General features: G+C 45.7%; 1 protein-coding gene across 1 annotated transcript in view; it reads left to right on the forward strand.

Annotated features, from left to right (window-relative positions):
• Positions 1–19,706, forward strand: part of LOC139375854 (3',5'-cyclic-AMP phosphodiesterase 4B-like) — an 87,450-nt gene that overhangs the window by 33,347 nt on the left and 34,397 nt on the right. Inside the window, exon 6 of the mRNA XM_071117777.1 lies at positions 6,268–6,317. Within this exon, the coding sequence (XP_070973878.1) occupies positions 6,268–6,317 (50 nt within the window). The remainder of the gene's footprint in view (positions 1–6,267; positions 6,318–19,706) is intronic.

Here is a 19,706-nt window from a genome sequence, read left to right on the forward strand (position 1 = left end):
TTGTAACACAGACACCACACCACCATACTTTATGTTGTAACACAGACACCACCACCATACTTTATGTTGTAACACAGACACCACATACACCACACCACCATACTTTATGTTGTAACACAGACACCACAGACACCACACCACCATACTTTATGTTGAAACACAGACACCACAGACACCACACCACCATACTTTATGTTGTAAACACAGTCACCACAGACACCACACCACCATACTTTATGTTGTAACACAGACACCACACCACCATACTTTATGTTGTAACACAGACACCACATACACCACACCACCATACTTTATGTTGTAACACAGACACCACATACACCACACCACCATACTTTATGTTGTAACACAGACACCACATACACCACACCACCATACTTTATGTTGTAACACAGACACCACAGACACCACACCACCATACTTTATGTTGAAACACAGACACCACAGACACCACACCACCATACTTTATGTTGAAACACAGTCACCACAGACACCACACCACCATACTTTATGTTGTAACACAGACACCACACCACCATACTTTATGTTGTAACACAGACACCACATACACCACACCACCATACTTTATGTTGTAACACAGACACCACACCACCATACTTTATGTTGTAACACAGACACCACACCACCATACTTTATGTTGTAACACAGACACCACAGACACCACACCACCATACTTTATGTTGTAACACATACAGCACAGACACCACACCACCATACTTTATGTTGAAACACAGACACCACACCACCATACTTTATGTTGTATCACAGACACCACACCACCATACTTTATGTTGTAACACAGACACCACACCACCATACTTTATGTTGTAACACATACAGCACAGACACCACACCACCATACTTTATGTTGTAACACAGACACCACACCACCATACTTTATGTTGTAACACAGACACCACACCACCACACCACCATACTTTATGTTGTAACACAGACACCACAGACACCACACCACCATACTTTATGTTGAAACACAGACACCACAGACACCACACCACCATACTTTATGTTGTAACACAGACACCACATACACCACACCACCATACTTTATGTTGTAACACAGACACCACAGACACCACACCACCATACTTTATGTTGTAACACAGACACCACATACACCACACCACCATACTTTATGTTGTAACACAGACACCACATACACCACACCACCATACTTTATGTTGTAACACAGACACCACAGACACCACACCACCATACTTTATGTTGTAACACAGACACCACAGACACCACACCACCATACTTTATGTTGTAACACAGACACCACATACACCACACCACCATACTTTATGTTGTAACACAGACACCACATACACCACACCACCATACTTTATGTTGTAACACAGACACCACACCACCATACACCACACCACAGACACCACACCATACTTTATGTTGTAACACAGACACAGACACCACACCACCATACTTTATGTTGTAACACACCACACCACCATACTTTATGTTGAAACACAGACACCACAGACACCACACCACCATACTTTATGTTGTAACACAGACACCACACCACCATACACCACAGACACCACACCACCATACTTTATGTTGTAACACAGACACCACAGACACCACACCACCATACTTTATGTTGTAACACAGACACCACATACACCACACATACTTTATGTTGTAACACAGACACCACACACCATACTTTATGTTGTAACACAGACACCACACCACCATACTTTATGTTGTAACACAGACACCACACCACCATACTTTATGTTGTAACACAGACACCACACCACCATACTTTATGTTGTAACACCACCACACACCATACTTTATGTTGTAACACACAGTTGAACACACACCACAGACACCACACCACCATACTTTATGTTGTAACACAGACACCACATACACCACACCACCATACTTTATGTTGTAACACAGACACCACACACCACACCACCATACTTTATGTTGTAACACAGACACCACACACCACACCACCATACTTTATGTTGTAACACAGACACCACAGACACCACACCACCATACTTTATGTTGTAACACAGACACCACAGACTTTATGTTGTAACACACACCACCACCATACTTTATGTTGTAACACAGACACCACAGACACCACACCACCATACTTTATGTTGAAACACAGACACCACAGACACCACACCACCATACTTTATGTTGTAACACAGACACCACAGACACCACACCACCATACACCACACCACCACCACACCACCATACTTTATGTTGTAACACAGACACCACATTACTTTATGTTGTAACACAGACACCACATACACCACACCACCATACTTTATGTTGTAACACAGACACCACACCACACCACCATACTTTATGTTGTAACACAGACACACAGACACCACACCACCATACTTTATGTTGTAACACAGACACCACAGACACCACACCACCATACTTTATGTTGTAACACAGACACCACATACACCACACCACCATACTTTATGTTGTAACACAGACACCACAGACACCACACCACCATACTTTATGTTGTAACACAGACACCACAGACACCACACCACCATACTTTATGTTGAAACACAGACACCACAGACACCACACCACCATACTTTATGTTGAAACACAGTCACCACAGACACCACACCACCATACTTTATGTTGTAACACAGACACCACATACACCACACCTTATGTTGTAACACAGACACCACACCACCATACTTTATGTTGTAACACAGACACCACATACACCACACCACCATACTTTATGTTGAAACACAGTCACCACATACACCACACCACATACACCACACCACCATATGTTGTAACACAGACACCACACCACCATACTTTATGTTGTAACACAGACACCACATACACCACACCACCATACTTTATGTTGAAACACAGTCACCACATACACCACACCACCATACTTTATGTTGTAACACAGACACCACACCATTATACTTTATGTTGTAACACAGACACCACACCACCATACTTTATGTTGTAACACAGACACCACAGACACCACACCACCATACTTTATGTTGTAACACAGACACCACACCACCATACTTTATGTTGTATCACAGACACCACACCACCATACTTTATGTTGAAACACAGACACCACAGACACCACACCACCATACTTTATGTTGTAACACAGACACCACATACACCACACCACCATACTTTATGTTGTAACACAGACACCACATACACCACACCACCATACTTTATGTTGTAACACAGACACCACAGACACCACACCACCATACTTTATGTTGAAACACAGACACCACAGACACCACACCACCATACTTTATGTTGAAACACAGTCACCACAGACACCACACCACCATACTTTATGTTGTAACACAGACACCACATACATCACACCTTATGTTGTAACACAGACACCACACCACCATACTTTATGTTGTAACACAGACACCACACCACCATACTTTATGTTGTAACACAGACACCACATACACCACACCACCATACTTTATGTTGTAACACAGACACCATACCACCATACTTTATGTTGTAACACAGACACCACAGACACCACACCACCATACTTTATGTTGTAACACAGACATCACATACACCACACCACCATACTTTATGTTGTAACACAGACACCACACCACCATACTTTATGTTGAAACACAGACACCACATACACCACACCACCATACTTTATGTTGTAACACAGACACCACAGACACCATACTTTATGTTGTAACACAGACACCACATACACCACACCACCATACTTTATGTTGTAACACAGACACCACACCACCATACTTTATGTTGTAACACAGACACCACACCACCATACTTTATGTTGTAACACAGACACCACAGACACCACACCACCATACTTTATGTTGTAACACAGACACCACACCACCATACTTTATGTTGTAACACAGACACCACACCACCATACTTTATGTTGAAACACAGACACCACACCACCATACTTTATGTTGTAACACAGACACCACACCACCATACTTTATGTTGAAACACAGACACCACACCACCATACTTTATGTTGTAACACAGACACCACACCACCATACTTTATGTTGTAACACAGACACCACACCACCATACTTTATGTTGAAACACAGATACCACAGACACCACACCACCATACTTTATGTTGAAACACAGACACCACACCACCATACTTTATGTTGTAACACAGACACCACAGACACCACACCACCATACTTTATGTTGAAACACAGACACCACACCACCATACTTAATGTTGTAACACAGACACCACAGACACCACACCACCATACTTTATGCTGTAACACAGACACCACAGACACCACACCACCATACTTTATATTGTAACACAGACACCACACCACCATACTTTATGTTGAAACACAAGCCAGGTCTTATTTTACAAGGATTGATTGAACAAAACGTGTTACTTTAAGCTATTTCTTAATTTATTTCATGAGGATTGATTGTACAAAACGTGTCTTAGTTTGTATCGCTGCCAAGCATGTGAACTGTTGTACTTTTAATGTTGAAATCCAAGTAGTTATGATGTATATGAATTGGTAAAGCATATCGACAGATATGATATTACTGTATATACACTGAGTGTAGAAAACATTAGGAACACCTGCTCTTTCCGTGACATAGACTGACTGACCAGGTGAATCCAGGTGAAAGAAGCTATGATCCCTTATTGATGTCACCTGTTAAATCCACTTCAATCAGTGTAGATGGAGGGGAGGAGATGGGTTAAAGAAGGAGTTTTAAGCCTTGAGACATGGATTGTGTGTGTGTGCCATTCAGAGGGTGAATATTTAAGTGCCTCTGAATGGCGTATGGTAGTGGGCAAAAGAGGATGCAATTTAATATCAGGAAGGTGTTCCAAATGTTTTGTACACTCAGTGTATATTGTAGTGTGTGTATGAGAAGTGTATGATATACTGAACAAAATTATATAAACGCAACAATTTCAATTTACAGCTCATATAAGGAAATCCGTCAATTGAAATACATTAATTAGGCCCTAATCTATGGATTTCACATGACCGGGCAGGGGCACAGCCATGGGTGGGCCTGGGAGGGCAAAGGCCCAGCCAATCAGAATACGTTTTTCCCCCCATAAAAGGACAGAAGGGCAGAAATAAATACTCCTCCGTTTCATCAGCTGTGGCTGGTCTCAGTCGATCCTGCAGGTGAAGAAGCCAGATGTGAAGGTCCTGGGCTGGCATGGTTACACGTGCTCTGCAGTTGTGAGGCCAGTTGGATGTACTGCCAAATTCTATAAAAGGACGTTAAAGGTAGAGAAATGAACATTCAATTATCTGGCAACAGCTGTGGTGGCATGCCAATTGCACACTCCCTCAAAACTTGAGACATCTGTGGCATTGTGTTTTGTGACATTTTAGAGTGGCCTTTTATTATCCCCAACACAAGGTGCACCTGTGTAATGATCATACTGTTTAATCAGCTTCTTGATATGCCACACCTGTCAGGTGGATGGATTATCTTGACAAAGTAGAAATGCTCACTAACAGGGATGTAAACATTTGAGAGACATAAGCTTTTTGTGCATCTGGAACATTTCTGGGATCTTTTATTTCAGCTCATGAAACATGGACCAACACTTTACATGTTTAATTTATATTTTTGTTCAGTATAGATACACACAGTAATATCAGGTAGATATATTTCAAAACTTCACATACAATAAGATAAGAGTCTTAAACAACCACTGTCTGTATGCAAGGCAAAGTGATTGTATCAATGAATACTAAATCCTAAAATACTCCATACTTAAGCTATTACCTGTTGAAAACAATGACCTGTGAGTCAAACTCTGCCTTTAAAACCTATTGTAGAATAGGTTTTAAAATCGGGTTTTAAAGGCAGAGTTTGACTCCCAGGTCATTGACTGTTGTATGTCCTTCAGACCATGAGTCAATATTGACCACAGACATGTGGATATGAGGGTTACCTCAGAGCTCATAGTAATGAATGATAAGTAACTCCATTCAGATATCATCAAGGTAAATATTTAAGAATAAGTGTACACTAAAGAGGGTGAGAGACAAAGTGTGTGTGTGTGTGCGCAGTCCTTTTAATCCAGATCCTGTGTTTCTCTCCTCCTCTCCCCCTTTTTAGGAGATCACCTGCTGGCCCCCAGCCTCCCGTCACCAGAGTCTGTCAGTCAGGTGAGCTCTCTGATGATGCCCATTCCAACGTTTCAAACTCCAAACACTGTATACTTAACCCGTCCCCGTAGTCACATTACGTTAATGAGGAATCACTGAAATGATGAAATGAAGTTTTTTAAGTTCATTTTGAATTCACATTCAAAGGATGAGTACACATTCTATGACTTGTTATAAGCATTCAAACATACTCATGGTATTACACGAAGGTGGTCATAGAACATTTGTAAACTTTTCTTTCTCAGAAAACCAGAAACATAAGTGTATGGTGCCAAAAGGCAGGGTGATTTGGTGCCAAAAGGCAGGGTGATTTGGTGCCAAAAGGCAGGGTGATTTGGTGCCAAAAGGCAGGGTGATTTGGTGCCAAAAGGCAGGGTGATTTGGTGCCAAAAGGCAGGGTGATTTGGTGCCAAAAGGCAGGGTGATTTGGTGCCAAAAGGCAGGGGGATTTGGTGCCAAAAGGAGGGTGATTTGGTGCCAAAAGGCAGGGGGATTTGTTGCCAAAGGGCAGGGGGATTTGGTGCCAAAAGGCAGGGGGATTTGGTGCCAAAAGGCAGGGGGATTTGATGCCAAAAGGCAGGGGGATTTGGTGCCAAAAGGCAGGGGGATTTGGTGCCAAAAGGCGGGGTAATTTGGTGCCAAAAGGCAGAGGGATTTGGTGCCAAAAGGCAGGGGGATTTGGTGCCACAGACAGATACTGACAGGCAAATAAGACAGAGCCAAAGGGGGAGGGATGGAACACAAAAAACGTGGACACTGGACATAAAAACAAGCTGCCCTCCAGACCTGGGTTCAAATTGTAGTCGTTTTCCTTTCAAACACTGTGTGTTTTCATTGAGCTTCCCTGGCTCAATGGAACCAATGGAATCATTCCAAAAGTGCAAACGCTGCCCGTCTAACACTCCAGACTGGCTCAAGTATATGTTAATTTAAAAGAAAACAAACTATTTGAACCCAGGTTTGCTCCCCTTACAGCTGAAGGGTGCAATGTCTTAATCACAGAAAATGAACCGTGGTGACTAAACAACAACACAAAACTTCCCTTGCCCTGATGTCACAATCAGAGATGAGAAATTCTGAAAAGAGAAAAAGTGAAAGACAGGAGAAGCGGTTTCTCTGCCCAGCTGGAGGATGGAAAGGTGAAGGAAGAAGTGATGAAGCGAAAGGGGGATGTTTTGGTTTCCTGTTTGGTGGGTCTGTCCAGGTCCATTGACGTCAGGCTGGCCCACATACGGCCCCTCGGCACTTCCTATCACCACAGATGTGTAGACGTTCAGGAAAAAAATACAAGATAAGACAGTTCTGAGGAGTGTTGAATTGTACTTCCCTTGTGTGCACACGCAGATGCAGGCACACATACCGCCACACCAACTCTGTGGAAAAGGGTATGCTGAAACGAACCAATGGAGAGTGCAGTACCCACAAGTAAACACAATGATGAAGATACAGACACTGTACAGGTACAAAATGGAAAGCTTGGTGTATAACTTCCGCCGCCGACAGAGATGGCCGGAGCCGACAGAGATGGCCGGAGCCGACAGAGATGGCCGGAGCCGACAGAGATGTCCGGAGCCGACAGAGATGTCCGGAGCCGACAGAGATGGCCGGAGCCGACAGAGTTGGCCGGAGCCGACAGAGTTGGCCGGAGCCGACAGAGACGGCCGGCAGAGATGGCCGGAGCCGACAGAGACGGCCGGAGCCGACAGTGACGGCCGGAGCCGACAGAGATGGCCGGAGCCGACTGGGATGGCCGACAGAGACGGCCGGAGCCGACAGAGACGGCCGGAGCCGACAGAGACGGCCGGAGCCGACAGGGATGGCCGGCCGAGATGGCCGGAGACGACAGAGACGGCCGGAGCCGACAGGGATGGCCGACAGAGATGGCCGGAGCCGACAGAGACACCCGGAGCCGACAGAGACCGCCGGCAGAGATGGCCGGAGCCAACAGAGACGGCCGGAGCCGACAGGGATGGCCGACAGAGATGGCCGTAGCCGACAGAGATGGCCGTAGCCGACAGAGATGGCCGGAGCCGACAGAGATGTCCGGAGCCGACAGAGTTGGCCGGAGCCGACAGAGTTGGCCGGAGCCGACAGAGATGGCCGGCAGAGATGTCCGGAGCCGACAGAGATGGCCGGAGACGACAGGGATGGCCGACAGAGATGGACGGAGCCGACAGAGACGGCCGGAGCCGACAGAGACGGCCGGAGCCGACAGAGACGGCCGGAGCCGACAGGGATGGCCGACAGAGATGGCCGGAGCCGACAGAGACACCCGGAGCCGACAGAGACGGCCGGCAGAGATGGCCGGAGCCGACAGAGACACCCGGAGCCGACAGAGACGGCCGGCAGAGATGGCCGGAGCCAACAGAGACGGCCGGAGCCGACAGGGATGGCCGACAGAGATGGCCGTAGCCGACAGAGATGGCCGGAGCCGACAGATGTCCGGAGCCGACAGAGATGGCCGGAGCCGACAGAGTTGGCCGGAGCCGACAGAGATGGCCGGCAGAGATTTCCGGAGCCGACAGAGATGGCCGGAGCCGACAGGGATGGCCGACAGAGATGGACGGAGCCGACAGAGACGGCCGGAGCCGACAGAGACGGCCGGAGCCGACAGAGATGGCCGGAGCCGACAGGGATGGCCGACAGAGATGGCCGGAGCCGACAGAGACACCCGGAGCCGACAGAGACGGCCGGCAGAGATGGCCGGAGCCGACAGAGATGGCCGGAGCCGACGGAGATGGCCGGCACCAACAGAGATGGTCGCCTAGCTTCTTGTTCTCAGGAAACTATGGATTATTTAGTTTTTTTATGTATTATTTCTTACATTGTTACCCCAGGAAATCTTAAGTTTTATTACATACAGCCGGGAGGAACTATTGGATATGAGAGCAATGTCAACTTACCAACATTACGACCAGGAATACGACGAAGCGGATCCTCTGTTTGGTCTACCACCCAGGACAATGGATCGGATCCCAGCCGGCGGCCCAAAACAACGGCGCTGCAGAAGGGACAGAAGAAGCGGTCTTCTGGTCAGGCTCCGTAGACGGGCACATCGCGCACCGCTCCCGAGTTTACTACTCGCAAACGTCCAGTCTCTTGACAACAAGGTGGACAGAGATTGTAACGTTCTTTGTTTCACGGAAACATGGCTCACTCGGAGTCGGTACATCCACCTGGTTTCTTCACGCATCGCACCGACAGAAACAAACATCTCTCTGGTAAGAAGAAGGGTCGGGGTGGATGCCTTGTGATTAATGAGACGTGGTGTGATCATAACAACATACAGGAACTCAAGTCATTTTGCTCACCTGACCTAGAATTCCTTAAAATCAAATGTCGACCGCATTATCTACCAAGAGAATTCTCCTCGATTATAATCACAGCCGTATATATCCCACCCAAGCAGACACATCGATGGCCCTGAATGAACTTCATTGGACTCTATGTAAGCTAGAAACCACATGTGCTGAGGCTGCATTCATTGTAGCTGGGGATTTTAACAAGGCTAATCTGACTCCCTAAATTTTATCAGCATATCAAATCCGCTACCCGGGACGAAAAATCCTGGACCATTGTTACTCTAACTTCCGCGATGCATATAAAGCCCTGCCCCGCCCTCCTTTCGGAAAATCTGACCACGACTCCATTTTGTTGCTCCGAGCCTATAGACAGAAACTTAAACAGGAAATGCCCATGCTCAGGTCTGTTCAACGCTGGTCCGACCAATCTGATTCCACTCTTCAAGATTGCTTCGATCATGTGGACTGGGATATGTTCCGCAGAGCGTTGAATAATAACATTGATGAATACGCTGATTTGGTGAGCGAGTTTATTAGTAAGTGCATCGGTGATGTTGTACCCACAACAACTATTAAAACCTTCTCCAACCAGAAACCGTGGATTGATGGCAGCATTCGTGCAAACCTGAAAGCCCGAACCACTGCTTTTTATCAGAGCAAGGTGACCGGAAACATGACCGAATACAAACAGTGTAGCTAATCCCTCCGCAAGGCAATCAAACAAGCTAAGCGTCAATCACGGACTACAAAAAGAAATCCAGCCCCGTCATGGACCACGATGTCCTGCTCCCAGACAAACTAAACAACTTCTTTGCTCGCTTTGAGGACAATACAGTGCTAACGACACGGCCCGCTACTAAAACCTGCGGGCTCTCCTTCACCGCAGCCAACGTGAGTAAAGCATTTAAACGTGTTAACCCTCGCAAGGCTGCCGGCCCAGACAACATCCCTAGCCGCGTCCTCAGAGCATGCGCAGATCAGCTGGCTGGTGTGTTTACGGACATATAGCTAAGGTATCTGAGCTAAATGACTATCACTTCCGTCATCATGAAGTGTTTTGAGAGACTAGTCAAGGATCATATCACCTCCACCCTACCTGACACCCTAGACCCACTCCAATTTGCTTACCGCCCCAATACATCCACAGACGACGCAATCACACTGCACACTGCCCTATCCCATCTGGACAATAGGGAAACCTATGTAAGAATGCTGTTCATCGACTACAGTTCAGCATTTAACACCATAGTACCCTCCAAACTCATCATTAAGCTCGAGACCCTGGGTCTCGACCCCGCCCTGTGCAACTGGTTCCTAGACTTCCTGAAGGGCCGTCCCCAGGTGGTGAGGGTAGGAAACAACATCTCCACCCCGCTGATCCTCAACACTGGGGCCCCACAAGGGTGCGTTCTCAGCCCTCTCCTGTACTCCCTGTTCACCCATGACTGCGTGGCCATGCACACCTCCAACTCAATCATCAAGTTTGCAGACAACACTACAGTGGTATGCTTGATTACCAACAACGACAAGATGGCCTACAGGGAGGAGGTGAGGGCCCTCGGAGTGAGGTGTCAGAAAAATAACCTCACACTCAATGTCAACAAAACAAAGGAGATGATCATGGACTTCAGGAAATAGCAGAGGGAGGACCCCCCTATCCACATTGACGGGACAGTAGTGGAGAAGGTAGAAAGTTTTAAGTTCCTCGGCATACACATCACAGACAAACTGAAATGGTCCACCCACACAGACAGTGTGGTGAAGAAGGCGCAACAGCGCCTCTTCAACCTCAGGAGGCTGAAGAAATTTGGCTTGTCACCAAAAACACTCACAAACTTCTACAGATGCACAATCGAGAGCATCCTGTCGGGCTGTATCACCGCCTGGTACGGCAACTGCTATGCCCACAACCGTAAGGCTCTCCAGATGGTAGTGAGGTCTGCACAACGCATCACCGGGGGAAAACTACCTGCTCTCCGGGACACCTACAACACCCGATGTCACAGGACGGACAAAAAAGATCATCAAGGACAACAACCGCCCGAGCCACTGCCTGTTCACCACACTACCATCCAGAAGGCAAGGTCAGTACAGGTGCATCAAAGCTGGGACCGAGAGACTGAAAAACAGTCTCAAGGCCATCAGACTGTTAAACAGCCATCACTAACATTGAGTGGCTGCTGCCAACATACTGACTCATCTCTAGCCACTTTAATAATTAACAATTGATGTAATAAATGGATCACTGGTCACTTTAAGCTATGCCACTTTATATAATGTTTACATACCCTACATTACTAATCTCATATGTATATACTGTACTCTATACCATCTGCTGCATCTTGCCTATGCCGTTAGGCCATTGCTCATCCATATATATTGTTATGTACATATTCTTATTCATTCCTTTACAGTTGTGTGTATAAGGTAGTTGTTGTGAAATTGTTAGATTACTTGTTAGATATTACTGCATGGTCGGAACTAGAAGCAGTTCGCTACACTCGCATTAACATCTGCTAACCATGTGTATGTGACAAATACAATTTGATTTGATTTATATCTGGCATACGCACACACACACACACACACACATTATTCCACCCACGCTGTTTAAGACAAGAAGGACACCATCAAACCTATCTGGTTGTAATTCAGCATACTGATGCTTCTCCCAAAATTGTAGTAGGTGGTACATTTTACGTCCCCAAACCTTGACCCTAAATACCTTTTGTAGGTACTGAACAAATGATGACAACTTTACTAACAAATCATTGTTACAGTTTTTCTCAATTGCTTAAACACGATTTCTGAAATCTTGCTCCATTTCCTGAAAACATTAAACACAAAACCTCCTCTTCAAGCACTATTTACATAACCTCTGACTCCTCTTGCAAAATTAAACACTCGCCTCAAAACAGTTTTACCTGTGTTCAAAAAATCAAACACTGCTCTCAAATCATAAACAAAGAGATCAAAATAATATACACTCTCAAGCAGTCAGTAAACAATACACCGAAAAATAGAAAACACATTGTTCAAAACATACAATTCCGTCATTGTCTTTTGATGAACGAAAACATGTTCTATCATAGTAGCTCAAAATTTATCAGAAATTACTGCAATTTTGTTTTCTGTTCTTCCTCCTCCTTGTACCCCTATTTGTACAGTACTGTACCTTGCATCTCACAAACTTGTCCTTTGTCTCTGTGATACTGTAATTCTTGTTCTTTGTTGATATGAACCTGCAACCAGTCAAAATCTATTGAGCAGTCAGTACTGTTAATAAATGGAAAGTACAATGTTCAGGGCCATACAATTAATCCATTGTACAGTATACAGCCTACAATGCACTGTACTACAGTATCCATTCTCAGACTTTCTCCTTCCTACCTTCAACAACCTGTTTGCTCTCTGAACTGGCTTATATTGGTTGTGTCGCATCATTTGAAACAGGTTAAATCCATTTTGAGTGGTTGTGTTCAATCAATGACATATGTTCTCTATTTGTATTTGATTGTTGCCACTTGTGCTTACCAGTATGGATGACATGTGCATTAGAGTGCAGAATGTGTTTTGAGAATGAGAATGTGTCTAAGTGAGATCTGCAAATTGTGTTTTACCATGTGAAATGGTTTAAGGTATTGACAACAGACTGCATAATTAGCTAAATGAGTCCAGGCGACTGAGAACTTTGTTCAGACAATGGGTTTTAGTGTTTTAGCAATTGAGGAAAAACTGTAATACTGATTTGAACCAGAACAATGAACTAACGTGTCAATAGGAAGGAACTATGCTATCCAGGTCTGTCTTCTGTTTGGCAAAGCCGATAGAATTTCATCGACAGGAAAAGGAGAACAGAGTTTTCCTGTTTTGCGTCCGTGTTTTGTTAGATTAGGCAGTAGTCTCTTAGAGAGAGAGAGAGAGAGAGAGAGAGAGAGAGAGACATCTGGATAATGGTACACTCTTAGAAAAAAAGGTGCTATCTAGAACCTAAAATGTTCTACCTGGAACCAATAAGGGTTCTCTTGTGGGGACATTAGTCGATTACTATCACGGCATGTAAGCTAGTTGAAGGATACGTGGTTGGGTCTGAAAACATGAGCTGGGATTGTGGCAAGCTGGCTTCTTAATCTTCTTAACAGGGGATCGTTTTAACTGAAGCCCTTTGAGCAGCCTCTTAGAAAATGAATGTTTACTGTACCAGTGACTGTGTGAATGGGACCCTTAGGGATGTTTATACAGCCTCTCTGTCTTTCCAATGCCATACAAAGATACTAATTAGAATGCATGCCCAATAAGTTACTTAATTGTACTAGTGTGGACTTTGGAACAGAGTATGTGTCTTGAAGAGTTTGTATTTGTGTAGGGTTTGATGGGGGAAGTTGTAACCGAAGATATGTGCATGAAACTCAAGCCCAAAGTTTCTCAGGTGTTGGGTAGAATGTTTGTGCATACTTTGTGTTTGTGTGTGTGTGCGCGTGTGTGTGTGTGTGTGTGTTTGTGTGTGTTTGTGTGTGTGTGCGTGCGTGTGCGTGAACATGTGAATGTTTGTGTGTCAGACAGACCTCAGTGTGAGACTCTTTGTATGTGCACAGTGGAAGCGGCTGTGTGTTTACATCTGTGCAGACAGACTAAACCAGAGTTCCTGAACCTGGCCCCCCCGAAGTTTTCTGAGGCCAGAAAATCTTATTGTTTTGGGGAACATAAAAGACTGTAAAAAAAAATCAGATTTTTTATTTTGTAAATCTGTTCCAAGTATTCCCACACGTAATAGGGAGACGTGATCGTATACAAATGTAAGCAAGGTTTTAAATGATGATGTTTTTGTCATACATTACATCTGTTTGGGCTTCTTGCGCACAGTTTTCAGTCTACAAATGATTTGTAATTATGTTCCTGTCCCCCGACCATCCGCTCAAGAAAAAATACAGCCCACGACTGAATCTAGTTGATGGCCCTTACCTCTACTGTATGCTTAATGTTTATCTCAGTATGCCTTTTCCCAAAGTTGTTCAGACACAACACACATGACTCTGTAAAATGAGTTAACTCAACGAGACAACACATTACTAACATACACATTCCTAGCCCAGAAACCAAACACACATGACTCTGTAAAATGAGTTAACTCAACAAGACAACACATTACTAACATACACATTCCTAGCCCAGAAACCAAACACACATGACTCTGTAAAATGAGTTAACTCAACAAGACAACACATTACTAACATACACATTCCTAGCCCAGAAACCAAACACACATGACTCTGTAAAATGAGTTAACTCAACAAGACAACACATTACTAACATACACATTCCTAGCCCAGAAACCAAACACACATGTGACTGTTTGCGTAGTTTCCCATGGGTGTGGGCCCCACTCAAAACATTGGTCATCCACCTTTTGTTTGATATTGTAAACTACGTCATGAGAGGATAATTATTGCGGAATGTAAAGTGGGTTACTGAAGCCGGGTGGTTTATTTCCTTCAAATTCTGCTTTGATGTCACTAAAGCAATTACAGACAAGTATATGCAATTATAGGCCATTCAAATGTGTATATATACAGTGTGCCTAAATTGGGCATATTTGTGCATGTCCTCATTGTGTGTGTGTGTGTGTGTGTGTGTGTGTGTGTGTGTGTGTGTGTGTGTGTGTGTGTGTGTGTGTGTGTGTGTGTGTGTGTGTGTGTGTGTGTGTGTGTGTGTGTGTGCGCGTTGTCGAGTCCATTGACAGCACATAAGACTTCACTCTCCAGTCCGTTATACAGGAGGCCCGTCCAGTGTTAGTTAATCCTTCATGTGAAATCCCTGTTGTTTCTGTATTGGGCCTAGAGGACAGGGATCCTGAGGTGTATTTGTGGTGGGGAGGGTGTCAAACTCAGCAGACTCGACTGTTATTATGATAGTTTAAAGAAATTGTGCCGCATTTGTAAACTCAAATTCCCCCATGAAGCCAGTTGATGAACTGATGATGAGCGTGAGAAAAATATTTGTTTTCTGTGCATTCAGTGGAGGGGATTTGTGTCAATTTCCCCAATCTACTCATCAGCTGTCCACATCTTGACATAAATGTTGTAGGTGAAGGTGCTTATTGCTTTAGTGTGTCCATCTCTCCTTCTGGATGATTCCTAGGTGATCAGGACAGGTCTTCCTCTCACGTCTCTATTAGAACAAATCAGACTAACAGGCTGAAGGTGGAGGCCTCTCTCTCTCTTTCTCTCGCCCACACGCTCTCCCTCTCTCTCTTTCTCTTGCCCACACGCTCTCCCTCTCTCTCTCTCTCGCCCACACGCTCTCCCTCTCTCTCTCTCTCTCGCCCACACGCTTTGTCTCTCTTTCTCTCGCCCACACGCTTTGTCTCTCTTTCTCTCGCCCACACGCTCTCCCTCTCTCTCTCTCTCTCTCTCGCCCACACGCTCTTTCTCTCCCTCTCTCTCTTTCGCCCACACGCTCTTCCTCTCTCTCTCTCTCTTTCTCTCGCCCACACTCTCTCCCTCTCTCTCTCTCGCCCACAAGCTCTTTCTCTCCCTCTCTCTCTCTCACCCACACGCTCTGTCTCTCTCTCTCTCTCGCCCACATGCTCTCCCTCTCTCCCTCTCTCTCTCTCGCCCACACTCTCTTTCTCTCCCTCTCTCTCTCGCCCACACGCTCGCTCTCTCTCTCTCTCTCTCCCTCTCTCTCTCGCCCACACGCTCTCTCTCTCTCTCTCTCTCTCTGTCTCTCTGTCTCCCTCTCTCTCTCTCTCCCTCGCCCACACGCTCTCTCTCTCTCTATGTCTCTCTGTCTCCCTCTCTCTCTCTCTCCCTCGCCCACATGCTCTGTCTCTCTGGGCAGGAGGCTGACCCACACCCCAGTCTTGAAACTGGGGTGATTTGCTGTTGTCTGTCTCTTTCTGTCTCTCTCTCTGGCCATCAGGCCCATATGTGGAGGACAGACTAACACAAACAACCAAAGGGAAGTGTGTTTGTGTGACTGCTTGTGACTCCCTCTGTTGTGAGAGAGGGGGGAGACGTGAGCTTGCAGATACTTCAGAACCATTTACTTTCATCCAGCCAGACTAAGTCAAACGTACTTTCATAGTCTGGGTTGTGTTCATTTGGGAACAACGTTTCAGAGAGTACCTCCCTGTTTCACTCACTTTCCTCCGCTTTGTGCCTACTGAACATGACTCCCGTAGACCCAATTTGTTTTCCTCCTAAGTGTCATGGTTAAGGTGAAAAACCAAATGCAAAGGAAGAAATAATCAAAGCATATAACATCAATGGAAATAATATAACATAGAACAATATACACTCAGTATAGGCCAGTTTATTAGGTACACACATATCTAGTACCGGGTCGAACCCCCCTTTGTCTCCTGAACAGACTGAATTATTCAGGGTGTGGAACCGTTGCACAATTGGTATCAAGGGACCTAAAGTGTGACAGGAAAACATTCCCCACACCATTACACCACTGCCACCAGTCTGTAACGTTGACACCAGGCAGAATGGGCCATGGACTCATGCTGCTTACGCTAAATCCTGACTCTGCCATCAGCATGACAACAGGAACCGGGATTCGTCGGACCAGGTAATGTTTTTCCTCAATTGTCCAGTGTTGGTGATGGTGTGCAAACTGGAGCCTCTTCTTCTTGTTTCTAGTTGATAGGAGTGGCACCTGGTGTGGTCGTCTGCTGCAATAGTCCATCCGTGACAAGAACCGACGGGTTGTGCGTTCTGAGATATCGTTCTGCTCACCACTGTTGTACTGAGCCGTTATTTGCCTGTTTGTGGCCCACCTGTTAGCTTGCACAATTCTTGCTGTTCTCCTTCCACCTCTCATCAACGAGCTGTTTTCACCCACAGGACTGCCGCTGACTGGATGTTTTTTATTTGTCGCACCATTCTCTGTAAACCCTAGACACTGTTGTACGTGTTAACCCCAGGAGGCCGGACGTTTCAGCCAATTCTAATGTTCAGTCCAACAGTAACTGAATGCCGTCTGCCTGCTTTATACAGCAAGCCACGACCACGTGACTCACTGTCTGTAGGAGTGAACCATTTGAATCGCTCTTACAGACTGTAAGTCATTGGCTGTGGCTTGCTGTATAAAGCAGGCATCGAGGCATTCAGTTACTGTTAGGTTGAACGCTAGAATGGGCAAAACCAGTGACCTAAGTCACTTTGAGTGTGGCATGATCAGCGGTGCCAGGCGCACCGGATCCAGTATCTCAGAAACCGCCTGCCTGGGCTTTTCAAGCACGATAGTGTCTACGGTGAGATTGGTGCAACAAACAAAAGACATGGCAAGAACCATGCACGCTAACTGACATATAATGGCCCAGTACAACAGTGGTGTGCAGAACGACATCTCAGAATGCACAACTCGTCGGTCCTTGTCACAGATGGGCTTTTGCAGCAGACGAACACACCGGGTTCCACTCCTATCAGCTAAAAACAAGAAGAAGCTGCTCCAGAGGGCACACGATCACCGCCCAAATAGGTCCACAGACGATGCAATCTCAACCACACTGCACACTGCCCAAACCCATCTGGACAAGAGGAATACCTATGTGAGAATGCTGTTCATCGACTACAGCTCGGCATTTAACACCATAGTGCCCTCCAAGCTCGTCTGTGCAACTGGGTACTGGACTTCCTGACGGGCCGACCCCAGGTGGTGAGGGTAGGCAACAACATTTCCACCTCGCTGATCCTCAACACTGGGGCCCCACAAGGGTGCGTTCTGAGCCCTCTCCTGTACTCCCTGTTCACCCACGACTGCGTGGCCACGCACGCCTCCAACTCAATCATCAAGTTTGCGGACGACACAACAGTGGTAGGCTTGATTACCAACAACGACGAGACGGCCTACAGGGAGGAGGTGAGGGCCCTCGGAGTGTGGTGTCAGGAAAATAACCTCACACTCAACGTCAACAAAACTAAGGAGATGATTGTGGACTTCAGGAAACAGCAGAGGGAACACCCCCCCTATCCACATCGATGGAACAGTAGTAGAGAGTAGTAAGTTTTAAGTTCCTCGGCGTACACATCACAGACAAACTGAATTGGTCCACCCACACAGACAGCATCGTGAAGAAGGCGCAGCAGCGCCTCTTCAACCTCAGGAGGCTGAAGAAATTCGGCTTGTCACCAAAAGCACTCACAAACTTCTACAGATGCACAATCGAGAGCATCCTGTCGGGCTGTATCACCGCCTGGTATGGCAACTGCTCCGCCCACAACTGTAAGGCTCTCCAGAGGGTAGTGAGGTCTGCACAACGCATCACCGGGGGCAAACTACCTGCCCTCCAGGACACCTACACCACCCGATGTCACAGGAAGGCCATAAAGATCATCAAGGACAACAACCACCCGAGCCACTGCCTGTTCACCCCGCTATCATCCAGAAGGCAAGGTCAGTACAGGTGCATCAAAGCTGGGACCGAGAGACTGAAAAACAGCTTCTATCTCAAGGCCATCAGACTGTTAAACAGCCACCACTAACATTGAGTGGCTGCTGCCAACACACTGACTCAACTCCAGCCACTTTAATAATGGGAATTGATGGGAAATGATGTAAAATATATCACTAGCCACTTTAAACAATGCTACCTAATATAATGTTTACATACCCTACATTATTCATCTCATATGTATATGTATATACTGTACTCTATATCATCTACTGCATCTTTATGTAATACATGTATCACTAGCCACTTTAACTATGCCACTTTGTTTACATACTCATCTCATATGTATATACTGCACTCAATACCATCTACTGTATCTTGCCTATGCCGCTCTGTACCATCACTCATTCATATATCTTTATGTACATATTCTTTATCCCCTTACACTTGTGTCTATAAGGTAGTAGTTTTGGAATTGTTAGCTAGATTACTTGTTGGTTATTACTGCGTTGTCGGAACTAGAAGCACAAGCATTTCGCTACACTCGCATTAACATCTGCTAACCATGTGTATGTGACAAATAAAATTTGATTTGATTTGATTTGATCACCAACACTGGACAATTAAGGAGTGGAACATACCTGGAACATGACAGCGAGTTCAGTTTACTTGAGTGGCCTGGTC

The sequence above is a fragment of the Oncorhynchus clarkii genome, chromosome 20, assembly GCF_045791955.1.
Source record: "Oncorhynchus clarkii lewisi isolate Uvic-CL-2024 chromosome 20, UVic_Ocla_1.0, whole genome shotgun sequence".
NCBI lineage: Eukaryota > Metazoa > Chordata > Actinopteri > Salmoniformes > Salmonidae > Oncorhynchus > Oncorhynchus clarkii.